General features: G+C 42.1%; 2 protein-coding genes across 7 annotated transcripts; both read right to left on the reverse strand.

Moving 5' to 3' along the window:
* Positions 1–801: 801 nt before the first annotated feature.
* On the reverse strand, positions 802–12,232 carry LOC307084935 (uncharacterized protein). 6 transcript variants are annotated; one of them, XM_079749468.1, is made up of 31 exons: positions 12,078–12,232; positions 11,831–11,846; positions 11,523–11,681; positions 10,507–10,641; positions 10,132–10,242; positions 9,893–10,012; positions 9,637–9,693; positions 9,180–9,269; positions 8,963–9,076; positions 8,627–8,770; positions 8,336–8,449; positions 7,879–7,968; positions 7,662–7,775; positions 7,326–7,469; positions 7,064–7,120; positions 6,607–6,696; positions 6,390–6,503; positions 6,057–6,197; positions 5,792–5,848; positions 5,336–5,425; positions 5,119–5,232; positions 4,783–4,980; positions 4,518–4,574; positions 4,079–4,168; positions 3,862–3,975; positions 3,529–3,669; positions 3,267–3,323; positions 2,909–3,031; positions 2,573–2,677; positions 1,697–1,855; positions 802–1,491 (listed from the first exon to the last, which is right to left on the reverse strand). In XM_079749468.1, the coding sequence occupies exons 2-31, from the start codon at positions 11,832–11,834 to the stop codon at positions 1,214–1,216; spliced, it is 3,381 nt and encodes a 1,126-aa protein (XP_079605594.1). In that variant the 5' UTR covers positions 11,835–11,846; positions 12,078–12,232; the 3' UTR covers positions 802–1,213. The 6 variants fall into 6 exon arrangements, with proteins under 6 accessions (XP_079605594.1, XP_079605593.1, XP_079605592.1 ...); XM_079749467.1 differs by lacking the exon at positions 11,831–11,846 and having other exon boundaries at positions 4,783–4,926; XM_079749466.1 differs by lacking the exon at positions 11,831–11,846 and having other exon boundaries at positions 3,571–3,669.
* Positions 12,233–13,340: 1,108 nt separating this feature from the next.
* Positions 13,341–24,468, reverse strand: kdm1b (lysine demethylase 1B). Its single transcript, XM_079748939.1, has 21 exons — positions 24,333–24,468; positions 23,927–24,069; positions 23,576–23,697; positions 23,382–23,471; positions 23,091–23,202; positions 22,851–22,964; positions 22,716–22,754; positions 22,187–22,373; positions 21,627–21,811; positions 21,019–21,189; positions 20,641–20,715; positions 20,153–20,287; positions 19,648–19,819; positions 19,142–19,269; positions 18,573–18,704; positions 18,055–18,129; positions 17,824–17,940; positions 17,378–17,503; positions 16,920–17,042; positions 16,157–16,309; positions 13,341–14,107 (listed from the first exon to the last, which is right to left on the reverse strand). The coding sequence occupies exons 1-21, from the start codon at positions 24,346–24,348 to the stop codon at positions 14,024–14,026; spliced, it is 2,499 nt and encodes an 832-aa protein (XP_079605065.1). The 5' UTR covers positions 24,349–24,468; the 3' UTR covers positions 13,341–14,023.
* Positions 24,469–24,554: the final 86 nt, after the last annotated feature.

Consider the following 24,554-nt stretch of genomic DNA (forward strand, 5'->3'; position numbering starts at 1 on the left):
TAGCGAAAAGGCTGCACTTGGAATAGCCCACTTTGTCGATTTTTTAAAAATATTGTGACAGCGGGAAGCTGTACTGCTGTCCCTTCACCTCCGTTTTCACCTCCAGCTTTAGCCAAGCCCAGCTCCACCTGCACTTAAGCCCTGATTCAAGCTGTGCTACATACAATGCTTCATCCTCTTTAAGTTCTCTCATTCTGAAAAGATAATCATCTGAATATTTATTCATCTGGGTCAGGGCTCATTTTTTTTATCATAAACGTGCCAAGGCCAAACCCAACTGCATCCGTCCAGGTTTAATGATCCGTAAGAGTTGGTGTTTCCATTACTGCTAGCTACTCATTAAAGCACACACGGATGTGTTTTTCATTACGTGTTCGTTTTCATCCCTCATATCTGACCACAACGAAATAGCAGCCAGTAATATCAGACAACAATACGGATGCTGTGGAGATTAGCCGTCACAAACGTATTCTTTTCGCATTAACTGGGTGCCGTACAACTAGTCTAGCTAATAATTTACTTAAGCAACGTTAAATTTATGCAGCATAAATTTTTTGGTAAGGTTACTAGACTTACCTCAAAACTTATATCTGTAACTCGCTGACGACTGAGCAGTCCACTCCAAGACTGGAACGATGGGGGGGGGGGGGGGGGGGGAGGGGGACGCGGACGCGCGCTGATTATGATTGGTGGTCGTGGAACACGAGTCATTTGGCCAAAGATTTTTTTTATTGTGAAGATAGCAAACTTGTTTCTCGCTCATTATACAGTCGGTTATTATACAGTCTATGGTTGGTTGGCTGGTCGGTCAGTCGTCTCCCCCCCCCCCCCCCTTAAAAAATCTTCGGATCTACACGATTCACGTAAATGACCTATTTTGAGTTGAAAACGGCGAATTTCGCCGAAAGGTGACTAGTTTGCAGGTATGTGAAATGCAACATGAACTGCTCCAACACGATATCCCATTTCTTTCAAAGCTGTCGAAAGCTACAATCAATATTGAATACAATTGCCATGAGATATCCTGCGATTCATTTCATGTAAAAATCAGTTAGGCAAGTATATTTCCACAACCTGCTTGACTCTATATTAATTTCTGCTTTCATTAAGTTGCAATTCATTTAGCAGAGGGTTCTACTTAGTGCGTGGGAAGCTATTAGGAACCACACTCTTTGAAATCCTCGTGGCAGAGAAACGTGGTAATATTCCAAAATCAACGAGTCCCTAGTTCTTGTTCAAACAGAGCACCTTGACCTGAATTCCCCTCTGACTGGGGCGCTCTGTTACCATTGTTGCAAGCCCTTTGTCTTTTCATCTTCTTGGTGACTATGGCCTTTCCTGATGGCCCTTGGTTGTTATTCGAAGGAGTTTGGTCCCTCTTCTCTGTCCTCTTGCCATTCTCTTGTGACAAACTTTTGTTTGTCGCGTCTTTGAGCGGCTTCTTTAACAGGTTGAGCAGAGGTTCTTCGTCAGAGCCCTCAGCCGCTGCTGCTGTTCAACAGAAATCACAACAGTCACATCTGGAAAGGGGGGGGGTCTTCTGAACGGTAATACAAAGGGACATCGGTACAACGTAAAACCACCCCAAACAACAACAAAAGAAACACTGACATCTAACTTTGGTTTCTTGTTGGTTTCGTCCTGAGAGAACTGTCTTATTATTAGTACTTGAACTAGTATCATGTAGCTGTAATACCATGCGTCCTGGGTGCCCTTGTTGGGGGTTTGGATGTAGACCTCTGGGCCGGTGTGGACCTAGTCTTGGTCTCGGTCTTGGTGATGGACTGGTTCTCCTTCCTGTTCAGGTTCACCAGCGGAACGTCATCATCAGAGCTCCCATCTGAGGACTCTGTGTCTGGGGAAAGACCAACGCATAGACCAGCGGATATCAGCTGATTCTCTTTGAGGTAGGGCCGGTCAGGTCTCCCAGCCGAAAGACACTGGGTTAGATCCCCGATGGTTCTTTGCATTTGCTAAATTAATAAAGGCTCAAATAGTATTTGTAAAAAATAAATTATATAGTTCAACCTTTGAGTGAGTACATTATTTCCCGTATGGAAATGATTAATGACGTCGTTATGGTGGCTACTTTTCTGCCTGCGCCTCTGAGGTTTAGGCTGAGGTTTAGGCTGAGGATTACGCTGAGGTTTAGGCTGAGGTTTACGCTGAGGTTTAGGCTGAGGATCACGCTGAGGTTTAGGCTGAGGTTTACGCTGAGGTTTACGCTGAGGATTATGCTGAGGTTTAGGCTGAGGATTACGCTGAGGTTTACGCTGAGGTTTAGGCTGAGGTTTAGGCTGAGGTTTAGGCTGAGGTTTACGCTGAGGTTTAGGCTAAGGTTTAGGCTGAGGTTTACGCTGAGGTTTACGCTGAGGTTTAGGCTGAGGTTTAGGCTGAGGTTTACGCTGAGGTTTACGCTGAGGATTAGGCTGAGGTTTAGGCTGAGGTTTAGGCTGAGGTTTACGCTGAGGTTTACGCTGAGGATTAGGCTGAGGTTTAGGCTGAGGTTTACGCTGAGGATTAGGCTGAGGTTTAGGGTGAGGTTTAGGCTGAGGTTTAGGCTGAGGTTTACGCTGAGGTTTAGGCTGAGGTTTCCGGCTCTTGGGTGAAGGCCTGGGGGCCGAGGGGCCCATGGTCTTCTTACTCGGCTCATAGTCCGAGTCGTCACTGGAAGCCACTGGATATGTAGGGGAGAACAACAAGGTAAGGTAGAGAAATACTAAATAAAGTAATTATATAAATACGCAGTAATAAAAACAAAAATATATTCACAAAATACATTATATGTTAATTAATGAAGAATTATTTAACCCTATTTCCCCAATAAATGTATACGTTTAGTGGCAAAGAAGAGTCACATATGTGGACTAAAGCTGTCATTTGTTCTCAAGTGTAAAGAGGACTGCACCTGTTCTTTTTTTCTTTTTGTTAGTTCTGCGGCTGCTCTTCAACTCGATCGGATTTGCCTCCTCTTTCTTTGAAGGTCGAGTGTTTGTAAATTTGCTCAATGGTTCGTCATCTGAGGAGTCATCTGTCCAACGCAACACAAAGAAGATAAAGTTAAAGGGGAGCTACGACATTATGAATCAAAATCGAACCTGTATACTTATTAGTAAAATACAATTTATTTAATGATTGCGTCATTTGTTTAATTAAAAATATATAATTATATTATATTATATTAATTACTTTTGAGAAATAAAAAACACTTTGGCACTTTGACTCTTAGGTGTATTTAGTCAAATTAGAAAAATTAATAAATTCACCTGCTGTTTTTTTAGATTTAGCTACTTTGGACAAGGGCTCATCATCAGAGGAGTCTCCTGTCAACACAACACAGGGAATATAAAGTTATAGACACAGAAATACATCCAGTATGAAATATAACACATCCTGGAAACAGCTGAAGACAGAGAAACTCAAATGTCATTGTATTGAAGATTATTTACAGTCTTGTGAAAGACATAATGTAAATAATGTATTATAAGTTATAACACACTAGGATTATCTTTATTTAACTCCCCCTACCCTCATGTTGTGTCTGTGGAGCCTCCGAACTGAGGTTCTGACCTGCTGTCCGCTCAGAAGTTTTCTCCTCCTTTAGCTTCTTCAGTAAGTTCCCCAGAGGTACATCATCTTCATCATCCTCATCATCAGAACTGTTCAGAACTGGGAGGACATAAAATGGGTGATGATGAATGGTAAAAGGGAATCTGACAGAATCTATTGGTCACATTGAGACTTGATTTAAATTCTTTCCATTATGTTCACACTTGGTGTTGATTGTATTAAATTATGTTAATTACTTGTAATACATAAAACAATTTCATGTGTAATTTGTCACGTTTAACGAGGCGTCACCTGCTGTTCTTTTCCCCATATTGATGCTTCTAGAATGGTTCTGATTGGCCGAGGCTTTCTTTGATGAGCGAGATTTTGCTACTTTGGACAAGGGCTCATCATCAGAGGAGCCTCCTGTCAACACAACACAGGGAATATGAAGTTATAGACACAGAAATACATCCAGTATGAAATATAACATGTTGTGTCTGAGGGGCCTCACAGTTGAGGGTCTGACCTGCTGTCTGCTCAGACTGTTTCTTATCCTTTGTCTTCTTCAGTAAGTTCACCAGAGGAACATCATCTTCATCATCAGAACTATTCAGAACTGGGGGGACCAATAGGATAACAGATGACCAAATGCAGTGATATCCACCACAAAGCAACACTGAAGCTAGGACTTTCTGTCATTACCATCATGTTCTGCAGTTATGTTTGTTTTATTCTTAGGCGATTACAAATAAGAAGATTGATGCAAAGAGCTTCACAAAAATCTAAAATACATTATTTATTATAAAGGAATTATGCTGTATACTTATTAGTATAATACAATTTATTTAATGATTGCTTCATTTGTTTAATTTAAAAAATATAATTATATTATATTATATGAATTACTTTTAAGAAATAAAAAACACTTTTGTATTTAGTCAAATTAGAAAAATTAATAAATTCACCTGCTGTTTTTTTAGACTCCGCTACTTTGAACAAGGGCTCATCATCAGAGGAGTCTCCTGTCAACACAACACAAGGAATATAAAGTTAAAGACACAGAAATACATCTAGTATGAAATATAACATATCCTGGAAACAGCTGAAGACATAGAAACTCAAATGTCATTGTATTGAAGAAGATTATTTACAGTCTTGTGAAAGATATAATGTAAATAATGTATTATAAGTTATAACGCACTAGGATTATCTTTACTTAAGTCCACCTACCCTCATGTTGTGTCTGTGGAGCCTCCGAACTGAGGCTCTGACCTGCTGTCCGCTCAGAAGTTTTCTCCTCCTTTAGCTTCTTCCGTAAGTTCCCCAGAGGTACATCATCTTCATCATCCTCATCATCATCAGAACTGTTCAGAACTGGGATGACATAAAATGGTAGATGATGAATGGTAAAAGGGAATCCGACAGAATCTATTGGTCACATTGAGACTTGATTTAAATTCTTTCCATTATGTTCACACTCGATGTTGATTATATTAAATTATGTTAATTAATTGTAATGCATAAAACAATTTCATGTGTAATTTGAAAAGTTTAATGAGGCGTCACCTGCTGTTCTTTTCCCCATATTGATGCTTCTAGAATGGTTCTGATTGGCCGAGGCTTTCTTTGATGAGCGAGATTTTGCTACTTTGGACAAGGGCTCATCATCTGAGGAGCCTCCTGTCAACACAACACAGGGAAAATAAAGTTATACACACAGAAATACATCCAATATGAAATATAACATGTTGTGTCTGAGGGGCCTCAGAGGTGAGGGTCTGACCTGCTGTCTGCTCAGACTGTTTCTTATCCTTTGTCTTCTTCAGTAAGTTCACCAGAGGAACATCATCTTCATCATCAGAACTATTCAGAACTGGGGGACCAATAGGACAACAGATGACCAAATGCAGTGATATCCAACACAAAGCAACACTGAAGCTAGGACTTTCTGTCATTACCATCATGTTCTGCGGTTATGTTTGTTTTATTCTTAGGCGATTACAAATAAGAAAATTGCTGCAAAGAGCTTCACAAAAATCTAAAATACATTATTTATTATAAAGGAATTATGCTGTATACTTATTAGTATAATACAATTTATTTAATGATTGTGTCATTTGTTCAATTTAAAAAATATAATTATATTATATGATATGAATTACTTTTGAGAAATAAAATACACTTTGACACTTTGACTCTAAGGTGTATTTAGTCAAATTAGAAAAACTAATAAATTCACCTGCTGTTATTTTAGACTTAGCTACTTTGGACAAGGGCTCATCATCAGAGGAGTCTCCTGTCAACACAACACAAGGAATATAAAGTTATAGACACAGAAATACATCTAGTATGAAATATAACATATCCTGGAAACAGCTGAAGACAGAGAAACTCAAACGTCATTGTATTGAAGAAGATTATTTACAGTCTTGTGAAAGATATAATGTAAATAATGTATTATAAGTTATAACGCACTAGGATTATCTTTACTTAAGTCCACCTACCCTCATGTTGTGTCTGTGGAGCCTCCGAACTGAGGCTCTGACCTGCTGTCCGCTCAGAAGTTTTCTCCTCCTTTAGCTTCTTCAGTAAGTTCCCCAGAGGTACATCATCTTCATCATCCTCATCATCAGAACTGTTCAGAACTGGGAGGACATAAAATGGGTGATGATGAATGGTAAAAGGGAATCTGACAGAATCTATTGGTCACATTGAGACTTGATTTAAATTCTTTCCATTATGTTCACACTTGGTGTTGATTATATTAAATTATGTTAATTACTTGTAATACATAAAACAATTTCATGTGTAATTTGAAAAGTTTAACAAGGCGTCACCTGCTGTTCTTTTCCCCATATTGATGCTTCTAGAATGGTTGTGATTGGCCGAGGCTTTCTTTGATGAGCGAGATTTTGCTACTTTGGACAAGGGCTCATCATCAGAGGAGCCTCCTGTCAACACAACACAGGGAATATGAAGTTATAGACACAGAAATACATCCAGTATGAAATATAACATGTTGTGTCTGAGGGGCCTCAGAGTTGAGGGTCTGACCTGCTGTCTGCTCAGACTGTTTCTTATCCTTTGTCTTCTTCAGTAAGTTCACCAGAGGAACATCATCTTCATCATCAGAACTATTCAGAACTGGGGGGACCAATAGGATAACAGATGACCAAATGCAGTGATATCCAACACAAAGCAACACTGAAGCTAGGACTTTCTGTCATTACCATCATGTTCTGTGGTTATGTTTGTTTTATTCTTAGGCGATTACAAATAAGAAAATTGCTGCAAAGAGCTACACAAAAATCTAAAATACATTATTTATTATAAAGGAATTATGCTGTATACTTATTAGTATAATACAATTTATTTAATGATTGTGTCATTTGTTTAATTTAAAAAATATAATTATATTATATTATATGAATTACTTTTGAGAAATAAAATACACTTCGACACTTTGACTCTAAGGTGTATTTAGTCAAATTAGAAAAACTAATAAATTCACCTGCTGTTATTTTAGACTTAGCTACTTTGGACAAGGGCTCATCATCAGAGGAGTCTCCTGTCAACACAACACCAGGAATATAAAGTTATAGACACAGAAATACATCTAGTATGAAATATAACATATCCTGGAAACAGCTGAAGACAGAGAAACTCAAATGTCATTGTATTGAAGATTATTTACAGTCTTGTGAAAGACATAATGTAAATAATGTATTATAAGTTATAACACACTAGGATTATCTTTATTTAACTCCCCCTACCCTCATGTTGTGTCTGTGGAGCCTCCGAACTGAGGCTCTGACCTGCTGTCCGCTCAGAAGTTTTCTCCTCCTTTAGCTTCTTCAGTAAGTTCCCCAGAGGTACATCATCTTCATCATCCTCATCATCATCAGAACTGTTCAGAACTGGGATGACATAAAATGGTAGATGATGAATGGTAAAAGGGAATCCGACAGAATCTATTGGTCACATTGAGACTTGATTTAAATTCTTTCCATTATGTTCACACTCGGTGTTGATTATATTAAATTATGTTAATTAATTGTAATGCATAAAACAATTTCATATGTAATTTGAAAAGTTTAATGAGGCGTCACCTGCTGTTCTTTTCCCCATATTGATGCTTCTAGAATGGTTCTGATTGGCCAAGGCTTTCTTTGATGAGCGAGATTTTGCTACTTTGGACAAGGGCTCATCATCTGAGGAGCCTCCTGTCAACACAACACAGGGAATATAAAGTTATACACACAGAAATACATCCAGTATGAAATATAACATGTTGTGTCTGAGGGGCCTCAGAGGTGAGGGTCTGACCTGCTGTCTGCTCAGACTGTTTCTTATCCTTTGTCTTCTTCAGTAAGTTCACCAGAGGAACATCATCTTCATCATCAGAACTATTCAGAACTGGGGGGACCAATAGGATAACAGATGACCAAATGCAGTGATATCCAACACAAAGCAACACTGAAGCTAGGACTTTCTGTCATTACCATCATGTTCTGCGGTTATGTTTGTTTTATTCTTAGGCGATTACAAATAAGAAAATTGCTGCAAAGAGCTACACAAAAATCTAAAATACATTATTTATTATGAAGGCATTATGCTGTATACATATTAGTAAAATACAATTTATTTAATGATTGCGTCATTTGTTTAATTTAAAAAATATAATTATATAATATTATATGAATTACTTTTGAGAAATAAAAAACACTTTGGCACTTTGACTCTAAGGTGTATTCTGTCAAATTAGAAAATTTTATAAATTCACCTGCTGTTTTTTTACGCATATGTATTTTTTTAGACTGGTTCTGAGTGGCTGAAGCTTTCTTTGCTGGACGAGACTTGGCTACTTTAGACAAGGGCTCATCATCTGAGGAGTGTCCTGTCAACACAACACAGGGAATATAAAGTTAGACACAGATATACATCTAGTATGAAATATAACACATCCTGGAAACAGCTGAAGACAGAGAAACTCAAATGTGTCCGTGTCATTGCATTGAAGAAGATAATTATAAGTAATAACACAGTAGGATTATCTTTATTTAACTCCACCCACGCTCATGTTGTGTCTGTGGAGCCTCAGAACTGAGGCTCTGACCTGCTGTCCGCTCAGAAGTTTTCTCCTCCTTTAGCTTCTTCATTAAGTTCCCCAGAGGTACATCGTCTTCATCATCCTCATCATCATCAGAACTGTTCGGAACTGGGAGGACATAAAATGGTAGATGATAAATGGTAAAAGGGAATCCGACAGAATCTATTGGTCACATTGAGACTTGATATAAATTATTTCCATTATGTTCACACTTGGTGTTGATTATATTAAATTATGTTAATTACTTGTAATATATAAAACAATTTCATGTGTAATTTGTCACGTTTAACGAGGCGTCACCTGCTGTTCTTTTCCCCATATTGATGCTTCTAGAATGGTTCTGATTGGCCGAGGCTTTCTTTGATGAGCGAGATTTTGCTACTTTGGACAAGGGCTCATCATCAGAGGAGCCTCCTGTCAACACAACACAAGGAATATGAAGTTATAGACACAGAAATACATCCAGTATGAAATATAACATGTTGTGTCTGAGGGGCCTCAGAGTTGAGGGTCTGACCTGCTGTCTGCTCAGACTGTTTCTTATCCTTTGTCTTCTTCAGTAAGTTCACCAGAGGAACATCATCTTCATCATCAGAACTATTCAGAACTGGGGGGACCAATAGGATAACAGATGACCAAATGCAGTGATATCCAACACAAAGCAACACTGAAGCTAGGACTTTCTGTCATTACCATCATGTTCTGCGGTTATGTTTGTTTTATTCTTAGGCGATTACAAATAAGAAAATTGCTGCAAAGAGCTTCACAAAAATCTAAAACACATTATTTATTATAAAGGAATTATGCTGTATACTTATTAGTATAATACAATTTATTTAATGATTGCGTCATTTGTTTAATTTAAAATATATAATTATATTATATTATATTAGTTACTTTTGAGAAATAAAAAACACTTCGGCACTTTGACTCTAAGGTGTATTTAGTTAAATTAGAAAAATTAATAAATTCACCTGCTGTTTTTTTAGACTTAGCTACTTTGGACAAGGGCTCATCATCAGAGGAGTCTCCTGTCAACGCAACACAGGTAATATAAAGTTATAGACACAGAAATACATCCAGTATGAAATATAACACATCCTGGAAACAGCTTAAGTCAGAAAAACTTTAAAGTAGCCTTGTGATTTTATTGTGAAGATTATTTACAGTCTTGAGAAAGACATAATGTACTATATCGCACAAGGATTATTGTTATTTTATTCCACCTACCATCGTCTTGTGTTTGACCCTCAGAGTTGAGGGTCTGACCTGCTTTCTGCTCAGACTGTTTCTTATCCTTTAGATTCTTCAGTACGTTCACCAGAGGAACATCATCAGCACTGTCCAGAACTGGTTGGACATAAATATAATGGCAGACAACAGCCCGAATTATCAAGAAGAGATGCTGAATTGCATGAACGACTATCTTAAAAGTGTCTTAAATTGTTCCAACGTTAAGTTTTTCTTACCACTTTTGTCCCTTTCCGCCATTTTACAAAAGCCAGTTTTTCCGTCCTGTTTACGCCTTTGTTTTTCGGCTTCCTCATCTGAGACGCTAGGGTCCAGCCGCAGACGGAACTCTGTGGAGGAGTTACAACAGAGACCCAGGATGAGGGCAGGCTCATCATTTGTATCTCATCACCTCACCGCATCCAAGGATATCATGTATTCGATAGAAAGCAATATCAATGGGAGACTTTTCATCCCTACGAACCAGTTCTAGTTATTACTGTGTGGGAAAACAAGAAACACGTGAATAAAAATAGAAACAAGATGCGTGTGAATCTTCTAAGCAACAATCCTCTTAAAGGGATATGTGTTCATTGCACCGGCTGTAGTCTTACCTGTGCCTTTACACTTGTTCCCAAACTCCTCAACCTGATACCGCTCCACCATCACCTTCAGAAGCATGGTCACCTGAGGACTCTTGGAGGTGATCTTGACCAGTGGCTCGTCATCACTGCTGTCGCTCGATAACCCTTCATCAATGCAACAACATTTGGTAGTCGATAAATCACAAGTGAGGCTGACGACAATCAACTGATACAATCAATATTGAACACAATTCCCATGAGACATCCTGCGATTCGTTTCAAGTAAATATCAGAGCAAGTATATTTCCACAACACTTCTTGACTATATATTTATTTCTTTCGGATGCTTTGATTAAGTTGCATTCATTGAACCTCTGAACAACCTAACAGGTTGTTCAGAGGTTCGTCATCAGAGCTCTCTGATCGGAAATACAAAGAGACATCGGTACAACGTAAAACCACCCAAACAACAACAAATGAAACACTTACATCTAACTTTGGTTTCTTGTTGGTTTCGTCGTGGGGAGCTGGTTTATTATTCAGTCCCTCCAGAAAAACGCGATTATGCGATCGCATAATTCAACGCATAATCAGCCAAAATCCGCGTATTCATGCGGGGGCCGCATTTTTTCAAATATGCCGCACTTTCACGCATAAATTGCCGATTTCCGCGCAAAATATGTGGGGCTTGCATGATTTCATAATCCCAGCATTTTGGTTGCAAAAAAGTCACATAAATCTTAGCAGAAAGTTGAAAAATGTTGCGGTTACTTCACACAAGAGCAGCCATTTCCCCGTTGCCATGGGAACGTTATGAAGTGACGTAATTACGCGACGTGAACGTCATCGAAAAGCTGCATTTTTCGCAAGTTCCCGCAATTTCATCGCATAAAATTGCATAAATATGCCGCATATTTCATCGCATTTTTTAAGAAAACGTGCCGCATAATCAAGGATTTTTGGCCGCAACATTCACAAAAAAACGCCGCATTTTTCTGGAGGGACTGATTATTATTACTTGAACTAGTATCATGTAGCTGTAATACCATGCATCCTGGGTGCCCTTGTGGGGGGTTTGGATGTAGACCTCTGGGCCGGTGTGGACCTAGTCTTGGTCTCGGTCTTGGTGGTGGACTGGTTCTCCTTCCTGTTCAGGTTCACCAGCGGAACGTCATCAACAGAGCTCCCATCTGAGGACTCGGTGTCTGGGGAAAGACCAACGCATAGACCAGCGGATATCAGCTGATACTCTTTGAGGTAGGGCCGGTCAGGTCTCCCAGCCGAAAGGCACTGGGTTAGATCCCCGAATGTTCAGTCAGCCTGCTCCTTAAAGATCAGTATCTCAGTATCTCACCCATCTGAGGAGTTATCTGTCCAACACAAAACAAAGAAGATAAAGTTCAAGAGAAGTGGAGGAGTTACAATATAGACCCAGGACGAGAGCAGGCTCATCATTTGTATCTCATCACCTCACCGCCTCCAGGGATATCATGTATTAGATAGAAAGCAATATCAATGGGAGACTTTTCATGTGGATTAACATGACAGAAATGTAAAACTGCTGTCATATACTCAATAATGTTACACGCTGTTGTAATTACCTGATGGGCCGTCTTTGAGACGAGTATGTGATGTGTCTGTGACTTTATCCATTTTAAACAGCATAGGCAGCCGGGGAAAAAAATATGTTGTTAGAACGACACTTTAGATTAGAATTGTCGTTTGAAAAGTTTATTCACAGAATAAGGCGGTTTAAAAAGTGCGCCCGTCGCACTCTGATGACGTACAATGACAGTAGTATGACGCAACACATGACGTCGTGTAAAGACCACGCATCATGTCATACTATAGAGGTATTCTGGTGCGTTCACATCGCTGGAAATTATGGGGAAAACATTTTCGCGACGTCGGAAAGTTCGCGTGAACGACACATCATGACGCTGTTATGATTCCGCTTCCGTTCGGCAACTCGGGCCAAATTTTGTTAACAGAGTTGCCCAGTTGGTTGATTGAGAATCAACCATCATATCACATACTTTAACTTTACTAATGATTGACGTTGTTACCGTCTGTTGGCATCGACTTTGCTCAGTTTTAAACGTTGTATATTGGTAAACCAGCTCTAGATAAGGGGAAGTCTTGCCTTACATACAGTTGCTATACTGTATGTGCTTCTCATGAATAAAAGCAAAAGGATAGTAGGTGATAGGCATCAAGGAAATAAAGGCATGCAAACTTGAAACTGATCCTACTAAGTTCTGTTTAGTTCTGACTGGTTTTTGAAGAAATTTTAGATTCCAAACCGGCTGTTTCCTGAGTGCACATGAACGGTAGCTGTCGGGAACACGCGTAAGCGTGAGCGTCATCACTGGCGAGCCGTCTCGTTATCACTTGGAGAGTGAACGCGCCTTAAACTGAACTTGCAGCAAGCACTAAGGCAAAAAAAACAATTCTATCATTTGTATTACGATACATTATAGCTTACAATTATAAACATCAACTGATAAATTCTCCCTCACGTTCAACCATCGCAAGCAGTTCTAATAACTGATTCATCTGATTCAGCAAAGAAGCGCAAAGAGGTCCCCGCGGGCACCCATACTTGTTGTTATGAAGTCTAGTCTCACGAACGATCTATTTTTCCGGTTTTATGAAATAGCCTACGAACGTTTCCTGAACACTTATTTCGGAAGAAGGGAAGGTTTACGTCAAGACACGTAAGCGCTTCCGAACCTCCGAGCCGTTTTGAAGGCGGCATCAATTTGATACATTTATTATAATAAAGCAAGAGGCAGGAATGCGTTGGTAGTTATACTTTTTTTTATTACACATATACAGAACAAATAGTGTATGATAGGCCATGGTATAAATTATTTGAAAGGTGTAGCCTTTCCCTGATTTTCTTTAAGATGGTAGGCCTATATATATTGAGCACATCCAAAAAAGGAAGCATTGTTACTGATGTAGTGTTTGTATAATCACTCAAATAGGAAAAACAAAATAAACAGGCATCCAAAATGCGGCAACAGAAATGCTATCGCTTCTAAAGGTGTGGTCTTTTCTGTTCACGGGAACATTGCCAATTTAATGTTTAACGGTGTTTCAAACAGCCTGGTTCCCCCCGTCCCGTCCCCCCAACATATATCGTGTGATCTCTCCGCTACAAGAGGATACCTAGTACACTATATTCACTTCACTGGAAATCCAACCTTTGATTCAATCAGATGGGCTTTCGAATGAACATAAATATTTATTTATTTTTCCCCATCAACCGAAAAATGACACTGTTAATAGTTTGAGACAAAAAGTGCTATAATCCTTGCGGAAATAAATAAAGAGCTAGCCCCTGACATACATGATCTTCTTCATGTTGGAAACAGTATTCTGCCAGTCTGTATACATATTACAGTACGAGTAGCAAAAACACAGTTTTTAAAGAGGAGCGATCCAAAAGTAACTCAGTATAGGTTGAGCAACTGTAGCTTGTGTCGTACTGTGTGACCCGTGAGTGTGTGCTGGTGTTATGGGTGCCTTGTGGGGTCAGGTTTTAAACGGCGGACATTTTGCTGGCTTCCCTGACCCCGCTGAGGTAGGCTCCGGTAACCGTCTGAGGAAAATGTCGGTTGGTTGCCTAAATAAAAAAATAAAAAATAAAGATAAAAGAACAAACATAAGAATATGGAGATTCAAGAGAAAATGGTTAAACAATATTTGTTTGGCTTCTTCATGTATGTATGTATGTATGTATGTATGTATGTATGTATGTATGTATGTATGTATGTATGTATGTATGTATGTATGTATATATATATATATATATATATATATATATATATATATATATATACACAGTGTTGTGCCTGAACGCGTTCATTGAACGATAGTTCATGAACTCGTTCATATTTTGGGCGAACGTGAACTGAACGTATTGTATTACTGCCTGATGAACGTTACTGTGAACTCGTTCATTCTGGTGTCTGTGAACGGCACCCTCACTTGGTTTAACTTCGTTCAATATGGGGGTTATTTGTTTATCAACACGGCGGATGCGCGCGCAGATCGCCGTGTTGTTTGACCGGTTGCCATGGTAATCTCTGTGTGGTTAATTTTCAGTTGCGGTGTTGCCAGCTTACTGTTACATTAAACTGCAATCAGAAAAGGCGGTTATATGCTATAGACCCTATAGTATCTGTCGTATAAAGGCTGGGACGAATTTCAAATTATAAATATGTATTTATAATTTTATTATTTTGAAAGTATAGACCGGCGCGATTCCCATTGAAACGAATGGCGCGGTGATTATTCTTCAAAACGAGAGCTGTTAAATTGTGGAAAATGAATTAAACTGTAATCAGACAACGCGGTTATATGCTATAGACCCTAGAGCAGAGGTCCCAAATACGTAGATTGCGATCGACCGGTCGATCGCAAAGGTAGGGTGGGTAGATCGCGTGACGTAAAAAAAAAAAAAAAATACGTATAACTTTTAAACAAAAAAGAATTGCATCCCTATGGCATTTACCACTGGATTGATGAAAATTGTCTGTTTGACTTTGACTAACTTTTCCAAGACTCTCAAGACTGCTATCCATTTAGGGAAGATGTTGAGGTTGATTTACTCAATCACAAAAAATTGCAGCACTGTTTCACCTAAACACGTCTGCAGTGGAGGAAGAGATTTTGATAGTACAAACTGATATTGAGCTTAAATCCAGGGCTCATGGACAATTTTGGAACTTACTCACAAAGGAAAGTATCCAAACATGAGGAAATGTGCTACCTCCTTGACTGCATTATTTTATTTTTACTCTATTAAGTGCAAATACCATTCCACCATGACTGATTGTCATTTGGAAGCCTGCTTGAAACTAACTACCAGCAGCCACCGTGTTGGCGTTTTGCCATGTACAGTAGGTAGATCATTTTGACCTGCTCATTTTTAAACTAGCTTGCACGCAAAAAAAGTGTGGGCCCCCCTGCCATACGAATTACGAATTATAAATATGTACTATCCATAACGTTAGCTCTCTGGCTCATAGTTCAGCGGACTAGAATACCTCATAGAATCATTGCTTGTTGGCCGGAAACGGAAAGGGGGGCTGTTCACGTTTGGTTGTAGTCTTTTCGCTCGGTTCTCCGTCTCATCAGTAGGGCTAAAAGACTACAACCAAACGTGAACACCCCCCTTTTCCGTTTCCGGCCAACGAGCAATGAGTCTTCCAAAATAAATCAATGGGATTTACGAAATGCGCTAAATGTGCAATAAAACACGATATAAACTGTATTTCGCTACGATACTTGATTCAACCACTCTATTTCATCCTAGACAAACCACAAAGGGGGCTCAATGTTCAAAATACCGGAAAAAACAAATAGCTCACAGCAACATATTGAAAAAAAGAACTATGAACTAGTTCATTTTTTGGAACTGTGAACTTCGTTCAAAATTTTGAATTATGAACGTTTAACTATATATATATATATATAGTTAAAAAAGAGGTTGGCATGAAGTCATTTATATGCAGTAATTTAACAGACATAGAATGAGGCTGAGAACAATCAAACGCAAACAATACCCTTTTTACGCTTTTCCCCTGATAAAGCTTGTGTCGGGACGCATATACGCATTATAAAGAGTAGCCGAATGCCTCACAAGTAAACGCTGTTCATTAGTACTTACTTCGCCAGCAAAAAAGAGCTTCCCCTGCACGTCCTCGGCGATGATGTCGTAGGCCTCTCCACTGCCCCCTGTCTTCACGAAGCTGTAGGACATCTGGGACCAGACGTCTTTTCTCCACTGAGTGACAAAGTAGTTCAGCGGCTCTGGGACCTCCTGTCAAACAACATGAGACCGTTATGCAGTTTACCCTGATGTGGAAATGGACACCACCTATCAGCTCAGTCACATATACACTCCAGCACCATCAGTTCTGTCCCTTTAGTGGTTTCTGTTGTTGTGGTTCATCCAACTTTTATTTATTAATTGTCAAGGTTTCCCCTCAGGCTGAATAATGTATCTATCCATCCGTCTATCAAAATTGGAGGGAAGTATTTGCGTAGAATGTCTTTTAATAATGTTCCCCAGTCCTTCTGTCTACTGAGCAGCGGTTATAGGACTGTATAATGAAGAGGGCTTTCATGGCAGGAGCCAAGCAGGCAGTCAGGTCAGTCCAGGAGGAGCTGAGGTGGGAGCTGAGAAAGGCAGAAAACAGCTAGAGGGAGAGGGCAAAGATCTTTACTCCACTAATGTGTACAATTGTGTCCTTCATAGCAATGCCACTCTGCATTTCCTCTAGCAGCGTTTGATTGGTCGCTCTTTTGTCAGGCTTATGTTGGTCTGGGAAGCCCCTCTGAGACCACCGTGGTGGCAAAGCGCTACACCAGAAAGCAACCTTGATTCAGGCGAGGGAGCCTGGACGAAAACGTGGAGCGAGTTTGCTCACCTGTTCCTTGAAGAGCTGGCGCAGGACCTTCATGCACTCGCAGACCACCTCCGACTCCCCCATGTCACGCACGAAGGGCACAGCGTCCCCCGTGATGACCGACATCAGCACCGACTGCTTCCCCTGTACGCAAACACCGGCAGAGTTAACGACGCTAGCCTAGCCTTAGCCCAGCTTTGGGCAGACATTTGCTGAGTTATTAACTCGATAAATGTAGCGAACCGAGCAAACTAAGGGTTCAGGCGGTGGGTTAAAGACTGAACACAGAAACGTGTCATCAAGGAGCAGGTGTGGGGTGGGGCAGCTTGCTCAACGGTGCCTACAGGTAGGCTATGAGCATTGGGGATCAAACCCAGGACCCTTGGGGCTGGGAGTCGAACACCCTAACTAACACGCCTTCCTCTACACTTGAAGGGCCACTCTGTAAGGGCTCTACCGGAGCAGTCAGTCACACCGACCTGTGGATCCAGGTCGTAGAAGACCCCGAACATGCCCCTCTGGTCCGGACTGGGAGGGACGTGGCCGAAGTAGTCCGCGCCTTGGACCTTCTTGTCCCAGAACCTGTAGGGGAACTGCAGGGCGATCTGCAGGACGGTTTGAAAACAGTTGAACCTTTTTTGTTACTTATGTGCATCTGTCCAACCCCTCGATACATTCCACCTCCCTTCATTCAAACGATTAGTTTGGGAGTTACTTTACCTTCAATATACCGTATAATATTAAGTGGGCTGAAATCAATTCAGTCATTTGAATATAAGTAGTAAAGAACAAATTAAAACATCAACACCAAAATACAAAAGTTAAAATTTTAAAAAATGTCATCAAATATACAAAAATATAAAAAGATAGCCAAGGAGACGGAGAACCACAGGTTCCCTTCACAGAGGCCCCCCCCCCCCCCCACCTTCTCTATGATGCCGGCCCCAAGGCTGTTAAGAGCTTTGAGCTTCCTCTCAGGGAGAGGAGGGTAGAACTGGATCAGGTTCTTCTGCAGCAGAGTCAACGGCACCGTCACAAGAACCTAGAACCAGTATCAAGAGAAAATCATATTTCAAAGTAAAACAACGTGATGAATGTTCTCCCCAACATAAACACAAGCAGGTCAACATTAAGAGGACATAGTGTTTGTCTGTACCTTGTGTGCCGTCCACTGAGATCCCTTTGAGGATGTCACCTTGATGACATCACCTGAGTAGTCGATGGACTGAACCTAGCATCGGAAACAGATAGATGTTTGATCTTTTTTTGCTGAAATCCTAAGCGGTGGCAGATGGAAAGCAGTTACAAGGAGTTTAAAACCAAAAATATAAATTTATTTACGATTACATTTAGTTTGAGGGCTTGAAGTCACAGGGCAAGAGATTTTCCAGTGTGAGCTTTGAGATATGGCATAAGTAGTAGTATACGATGGTTATAATATGGTATGATAAAGTATAGTATTGTAATAGTAGATCGTAAGGTATAGTACGGTCTGGTTTTGGTATGGTATGGTAAAAGTGTAAAATGGTATGCTTTTAATATAGTAATAGTTTAGTATGGTATGGTCATAGTATAGTATAGTAAGGTATAGTATGGTGCGGTTATAGTAGCGGTTGTAGTATAGAACAGTATAGCGTAGTGTAGCGCAGTAAAGGAAGCTTTGGATGTACGCACGGCCCACTTGGTGCGTATGTCGAGGCCCTCGGCCAGCCTGAGCAGCAGGGCGGAGTACCCCCTGGTGAGCAGCGTGTGGTCCCCTGAGAACTGGGCAAAGAACTCGTTGTGGTCCCAGGACCGTGCCGACACCTGGGAACACAGACCAGCAGCCAGGGGTCAGCGAGTGGGGGCACTGGGAATTGTGAAGCATAGGCGCGTAGGGTAAGCCCACTTGGAATTATACCGAATGTTCGTCACGAGGGACGGTTGGTCACCGTATCTGCCTTAAGCGAACATAAATACTTTCTTCAGCTATTGTTTGTGGGACTAATTACACACAACCCATAATTATTGTTGCCAATAAGCAGTTGAGAAAGTTTGACAATTAGCAATCCAGCAAGGGGTGTCTTCTACCAGGGGGGGTCTTCTATCTGGGTGTGTGTCTGATACATGCTACAAGGGTGTGTGTCTGCCAGCAGGGGGCGTGTCTGCTACCAGGGGGGCGTGTCTACTACCAGGGGGGGGTCTTCTATCTGGGTGTGTGTCTGATACATGCTACAGGGGTGAGAGGAGGGCGGGGTCAGCACCTGGTCCAGTGTGCTCCCGCAGGCGTACTCCAGGTTGCTGAGGTGGAACTGCATCACCTTCTCCTCCAGCTCACTGAACTGGATCCCCGACTCCTGCAGGAAGTTCTTGTACACCTCCTGGACCTTCTCTGTGAGGTTCAGATAAACGTAAACATGTAAAACAGGAATGCTCTCGGAATTACAAGTAAGGGTAACATCAGGTTCTGGCCGTAAGAAGAAAGGACAGCTAATAAGTAGATCTAGATGGTTGCATAACCATACTGAGGTAGGGACTTTTATTTTGTCAAGTCCTCCGTGAGTTTTTTGTTTCGTAAAAATTAAAGGGCTTTTCCTTTCGAAAGTGTTTCCCCCATGCTTTTATCTGACATGGTTTTGAAATTAATGCATCAAATGGTTTACTCAATGTTTACTCATTGGAACACCTTTTGCTAAAGGCTTAACATTTTTACCACCTTCAGATTACATGAGGTTCTCTTTATTGATAATTGGTAATATAAGAACAGTACCTCCTAGTGGCGCATCTTGGTTCTGCGTCTTGTCCTTCCGCCACTCCGCCACCACGTCCAGGATGGCATTGAAGTGGAACTCCATGCGCTTGTCTATGGCAGTGTCGGTCATGTGACCTCCCTCCTGGAACAGGTCACACCTCTCGCCCAGTTTGTGCATCTTGATGCCCATCTTCAAGTGAAAAAGAAAAGGCAAATTCAAAGAAAGATTTATTGTAAAAAAAAAAAATTAAATAGTAATTAACATGTAAAACATACATATGTTGAATAAAATAAACGTAAAAATTGTCCTTAACAAATACCTAACTAATACCTTTTCAGTTATTACAGTTCTAGAGCATAAGGATCTGGGAGGGGCCAGGGTGTTTTAACAAGCCAATCAGGGATGCTGAGGCCGTTAAGAATCTTGATACAGTTGAACTTTTTTCGGTTGCAAAGGTTTCATAGAGGGGTGAAAGGTCTGACTGGACCCCCTTAAACCCACCTCACACCTGGAGGGGCTCACCTGTTCACACATCAGGGCGATGGGGTTGTTGACGCAGCCGTTGACGATCTGGGCCCCCTGACCCACGGTTACCCCCAGAGACGCGTCGTCCCAGACACGGCCCCCGATCCTCTCCCTGGCCTCAAGAACCACCACCTGAGGAACCAAACCTCACGTCACCATCTCAGCGTACAACCATAAAGTACGTCATTCAGCCTCGACTACAGCACAGCGGTTAAACGATACAACTTTATTAATCCCCCGTAGGAGAAATTAGTTTGTTGCAATAGCCCAGCAGCAGTGGAAAAACATAGGATAAAAATAAATAAATTACAATACAATAAGAAATAAAAAATAATACAAACAAAGGCAGACACTAAGGGTAAATGCTAAACGAAATGCTAGTAAGGAGAAGACAATACAAACAGATCGAACAACAACAAATAGGGGGAAAAAAGTAAAATAAAGAAAGGGGTGTGTATTTGGCACTAATGTGTGTTCCTTTCCACCTGAGTGCCAAAGTTCTGCAGTTGGCGAGCAGCGGCGAGCCCTGACGCCCCGGCGCCGATCACGATCACGTTCTTCTGCAGAAATGTCACCGTACCGTGAACAAAAACATAACACACAACATGAACGGTCCACTTTCGTCAAATACTAGCCGTGTTAATTCTTTTCGAACAGTTTGTTTTCATTTGTGGTTTTCATTGTTTGTTAATATAACTTAAATTCTAACTGTCCACTTGTTTCATCGTTATATTTTATTTATTGCTTACTTTTCTCTTTTTCTTTACTTGTTCGAAATAAAAATATTTTCAATTCAATTAACCCCGGACATTCAATTAGTAGCCTGCTCTACCAGTGGAGCTAGCCAGGAGGACGGTACTCACCGAGCGGTACCTCTCCGGCAGGAGGGGCCGGCTGACAGCCAGGACCCCCGTGTTGATCAGACCCTTCCTGGTCATGAAGTGCAGCACGCGGTCCATCTCCTGCACGCAGCGCACCCGCACCAGCCCGCGCACCACGATGTGGGGCGCGCATTTCTGTGGAGTCAGCACCTCCTGGGGAACAAGTATAATCATGAACAAATGCAATCATACATTTATATTAACATTTAGGGCGTTTGGCAGAAGCTTTTGTCCAAAGCGACTTACAATGAGTCGATTTGTATATCACTGTTTGTACCGTAAGGATGTTCATAGAACCACTAAAAATTGTTAGGTTAACCCATAGCCTTTATTTTACAAAGATAGCTAGGATAAGATGCTAAACAATGCCAAGCACTATTTTTAAGTGAAAGGACGAACAACCAACAACAAGTGCGTACATTAAGTGCCAGGACGTACAACAGAACACACCATACAACATACAAAAGGTCACTGTTGATGGGTTTCATTGTATTGGTTGTCCAGCAGTGTAATGCTGAAAGCCTTGACCAGCACCCATTACCACCACCAACACCACAAACCAGCCGTCAAGCCCCCAGGGCGAGCTCTACCTTGCAGTCCCTGTGCCAGGCGGCCAGAATGAGGTTCCTGAGGGCCAGATACATGGTGGGGTCCCGGGAGAACTCGGGGAACTCGTACAGCTCGTCGAGCTCCATCATGTCGGGCCGCACGCACAGCGCCTTGCCGCACTCGTTGGGCTGGTAGAAGGGCTGGAAGTAGGGACTCAGGCCGGGGACTGCAGGGGGGAGACGGGGGGGAGGGCACAGAGGGGAGCGCTGTGATGGATGGAAGAAAGAGCTTGACTTCTATGGCCGCGCTCAAGACAACCCAAACTCCTATCTTCTTCATTAAAGCCATCTCAAATTGATATTACAACAAAATAAAATGGGCTAAATGTGTATGGAAGAGGGGTGTGTATGGAAGAGGATTAGGGCCACATGTAAATCGTTTTTGAGTTCCGAGTTTAAAGTCAGAATTCCGACTTAATTCTCAGAATTCTGACTTTAATCTCAGATTTCTGCGTACAGTCAGTTATCAACAAAACATATTTTTCCGGCGGCGGCGGCGGCGGCGGATCCCCCCCCCCCCCCCCCCCAGCTGCGGCACTCACTCTGGGGCTGGGCGGTGCGGCAGTGCTGGCCCCGGAGCTCGGCCCCGCTGCGGGGGCAGCAGGAGGGGCTCATGCCCACGCAGTCGGGGTAGTAGGCGGCCAGGAAGGGGCTGGCGGGGCTGTCCTTCAGCAGCGGGGGCAGGATCAGCATGGAGTGCCACCAGCTGTCAATCACCTCGGCCACACGCTGCGCAGAGGAGGAGTGGGATGAAGAGCGCGTGTGTGCTGAGCGTCTGGGAGCTTGGTGGCCCTGGTCGGGCGGGGAGCCGATGGACTGGTTCCTCCTCTCCCTTTCTATGGGGAGACTTTGCTGGGAGTTTTCTCCAGTGACTGACCATCTGACTTACTGTATGTATTTTGTTTGTGAGAAAAAAAAAACTACAATTGTGTACATATGGTCAGGTTTGTGTCATTTAACTTCTCTTGGTCTCGTTTAGATTCATCTATTCATCTTTTGGTCTCTCTCACACATGAACACACTCTATCTTACCCCCTGAAAACGCACACACAGACACCAGGTCACACTCACCAAATCTTCTGGTTGAGAGCACTGGTCGGACCCTTCAATCTAAGGGACACATCCATAACAGGACAAAATCAGTACAAACTAACCACACCACATTACCGTACGCCACGAAGTCCTCTCGCCCGTTTCCCAGGTCACCTTAGTGTTGTTGAACTTGACGCCACAGCGGTACGACATCGCCATGGTGGGGGTAAGCACAATCTCCTTGGTCAGCTGACGCCACTTCCTGCAGTCCGGCTTGGTGCACTGGACCTGAAAGGAGAGACAGCAGGCCTTAGAACCCAACCCGGACATGGACCTCCGGGGCTGGTGGTGGCGGTGATCGAGGTGGTGGTGGTGATCGAGGTGGGGGTGGTGGTCCCTAGGTGTTGGCCTTACCCAGAAGGGCAGCTGCTGGTCGGCCATGAAAGCTTTGAGACTGGGCTCGCTTTTCCCATTGCTGGTCCACACTTTCTTCCATGAAGCGTAGGTCTCATAGCCGTCTTTATGGCTGACGTCACAGAGAAATAGAAGAAACCATGACCTTAAAATAACAATCTTGTCAAGCACCCAAACTGTATGCCACTCGTAATTACTGGTTGTGGTTTCTGGTCATATAGTGAGAGTCCTTGTCTCCCTAATATGAATGATGTATTATGAAGTATGCAGATGTGTGTGTGTGTGTGTTACCTTCTGTAGTAGTGGTCGAAGCACTCGTTGCAGAAGTGCTCCCCACAGGAGAGATGGTACCAGCGAGAGGTGTAGCCATTCTTAGCGCACCTGTGGACACACAGACCGGCGCTGGCACGTTATGCCTTCAGAGACAGAGACAGGGACCGAGAGAGAGCGAGAGAAGACCAGTGTCCGAGGCTGAAACCCGATACCTTTCATTAGAGCTGGCGAAGCAGACGGGGTACGTGGCAGAGCATCCTGCTTTCTCGCATTTCCTGTACTTCTTCTCAGACTGCTCGTCTTCCTCCTCTGTGTCTGTGGCTTTTCTCTTGCACTGGAGACCCCAGGGGGATGGTTAATGACAAACACACTGGAGTAAAGACAAACATCAGTCTCTCTTTTGAAAATGTAGTTTTTCTTGTAAAACCTTTTGCAAACCTTGCTTTAAAGCTTTATAAATCAAGGTTATTTTACAATGATTATTATTATTGTTTTGACGTTCTCCCACATAATTAGGATTATTAATTGGGAGATTTGTCTGAATGTGATTGACAGGGTCCTACCTGCCCAGGTGGAGGGTTGTTTGTTCGCTTCACCCTGACGTTGACCTGCCTTCCGGAGGAGCGGACAGACTGGCCGTCGCCCGGTGAGTCACCCGAGCTCCTCTTCTTGGACCGACGAGCCCCAGACGCATTTCCAGAATAGTCTAAACATGGAAAAAGAAGACAAGGGAAAAAACCGTTACCGCAAATACCGTTAAAAAGACGCAAGCACTTTTTTCAACCTTTGTTGTGTTTATTTAGCAGCTACTAATAGAGTAAAAACAGGGGATAAAATATTCAAGCCTATCCATGCAAAACGAAAAGACAGCTAAATGCCAGCAGGATCCCACGGCCAACTCAACAATAACACACACTGACACCCAATGAGGCATGTGGAAGAAAAGCTGCACCCCGCTGCGCAACCAACCTGCGTCCGTCAGCATTGCTGCCTGCTGTGGGTGCTTTCTGCGTCGTATTAACCGCGATACAAGGCTGTTGTTTGCAGAAGTGAAGATTAATAAAACAGTTCTTTCACGTTGTGCAGGGAAATCAATGCGGTTTGGTAACCCACACCACTTCCGGTTCGGAGAAGGAACTGGGCGTGTTGCTCATGTGGTGTTTTCGGTCCATGCCGCTTTCCGTACTGGGA

The sequence above is a fragment of the Pollachius pollachius genome, assembly GCF_949987615.1.
Source record: "Pollachius pollachius genome assembly, chromosome: 13".
Classification (NCBI taxonomy): Eukaryota; Metazoa; Chordata; class Actinopteri; order Gadiformes; family Gadidae; genus Pollachius; species Pollachius pollachius.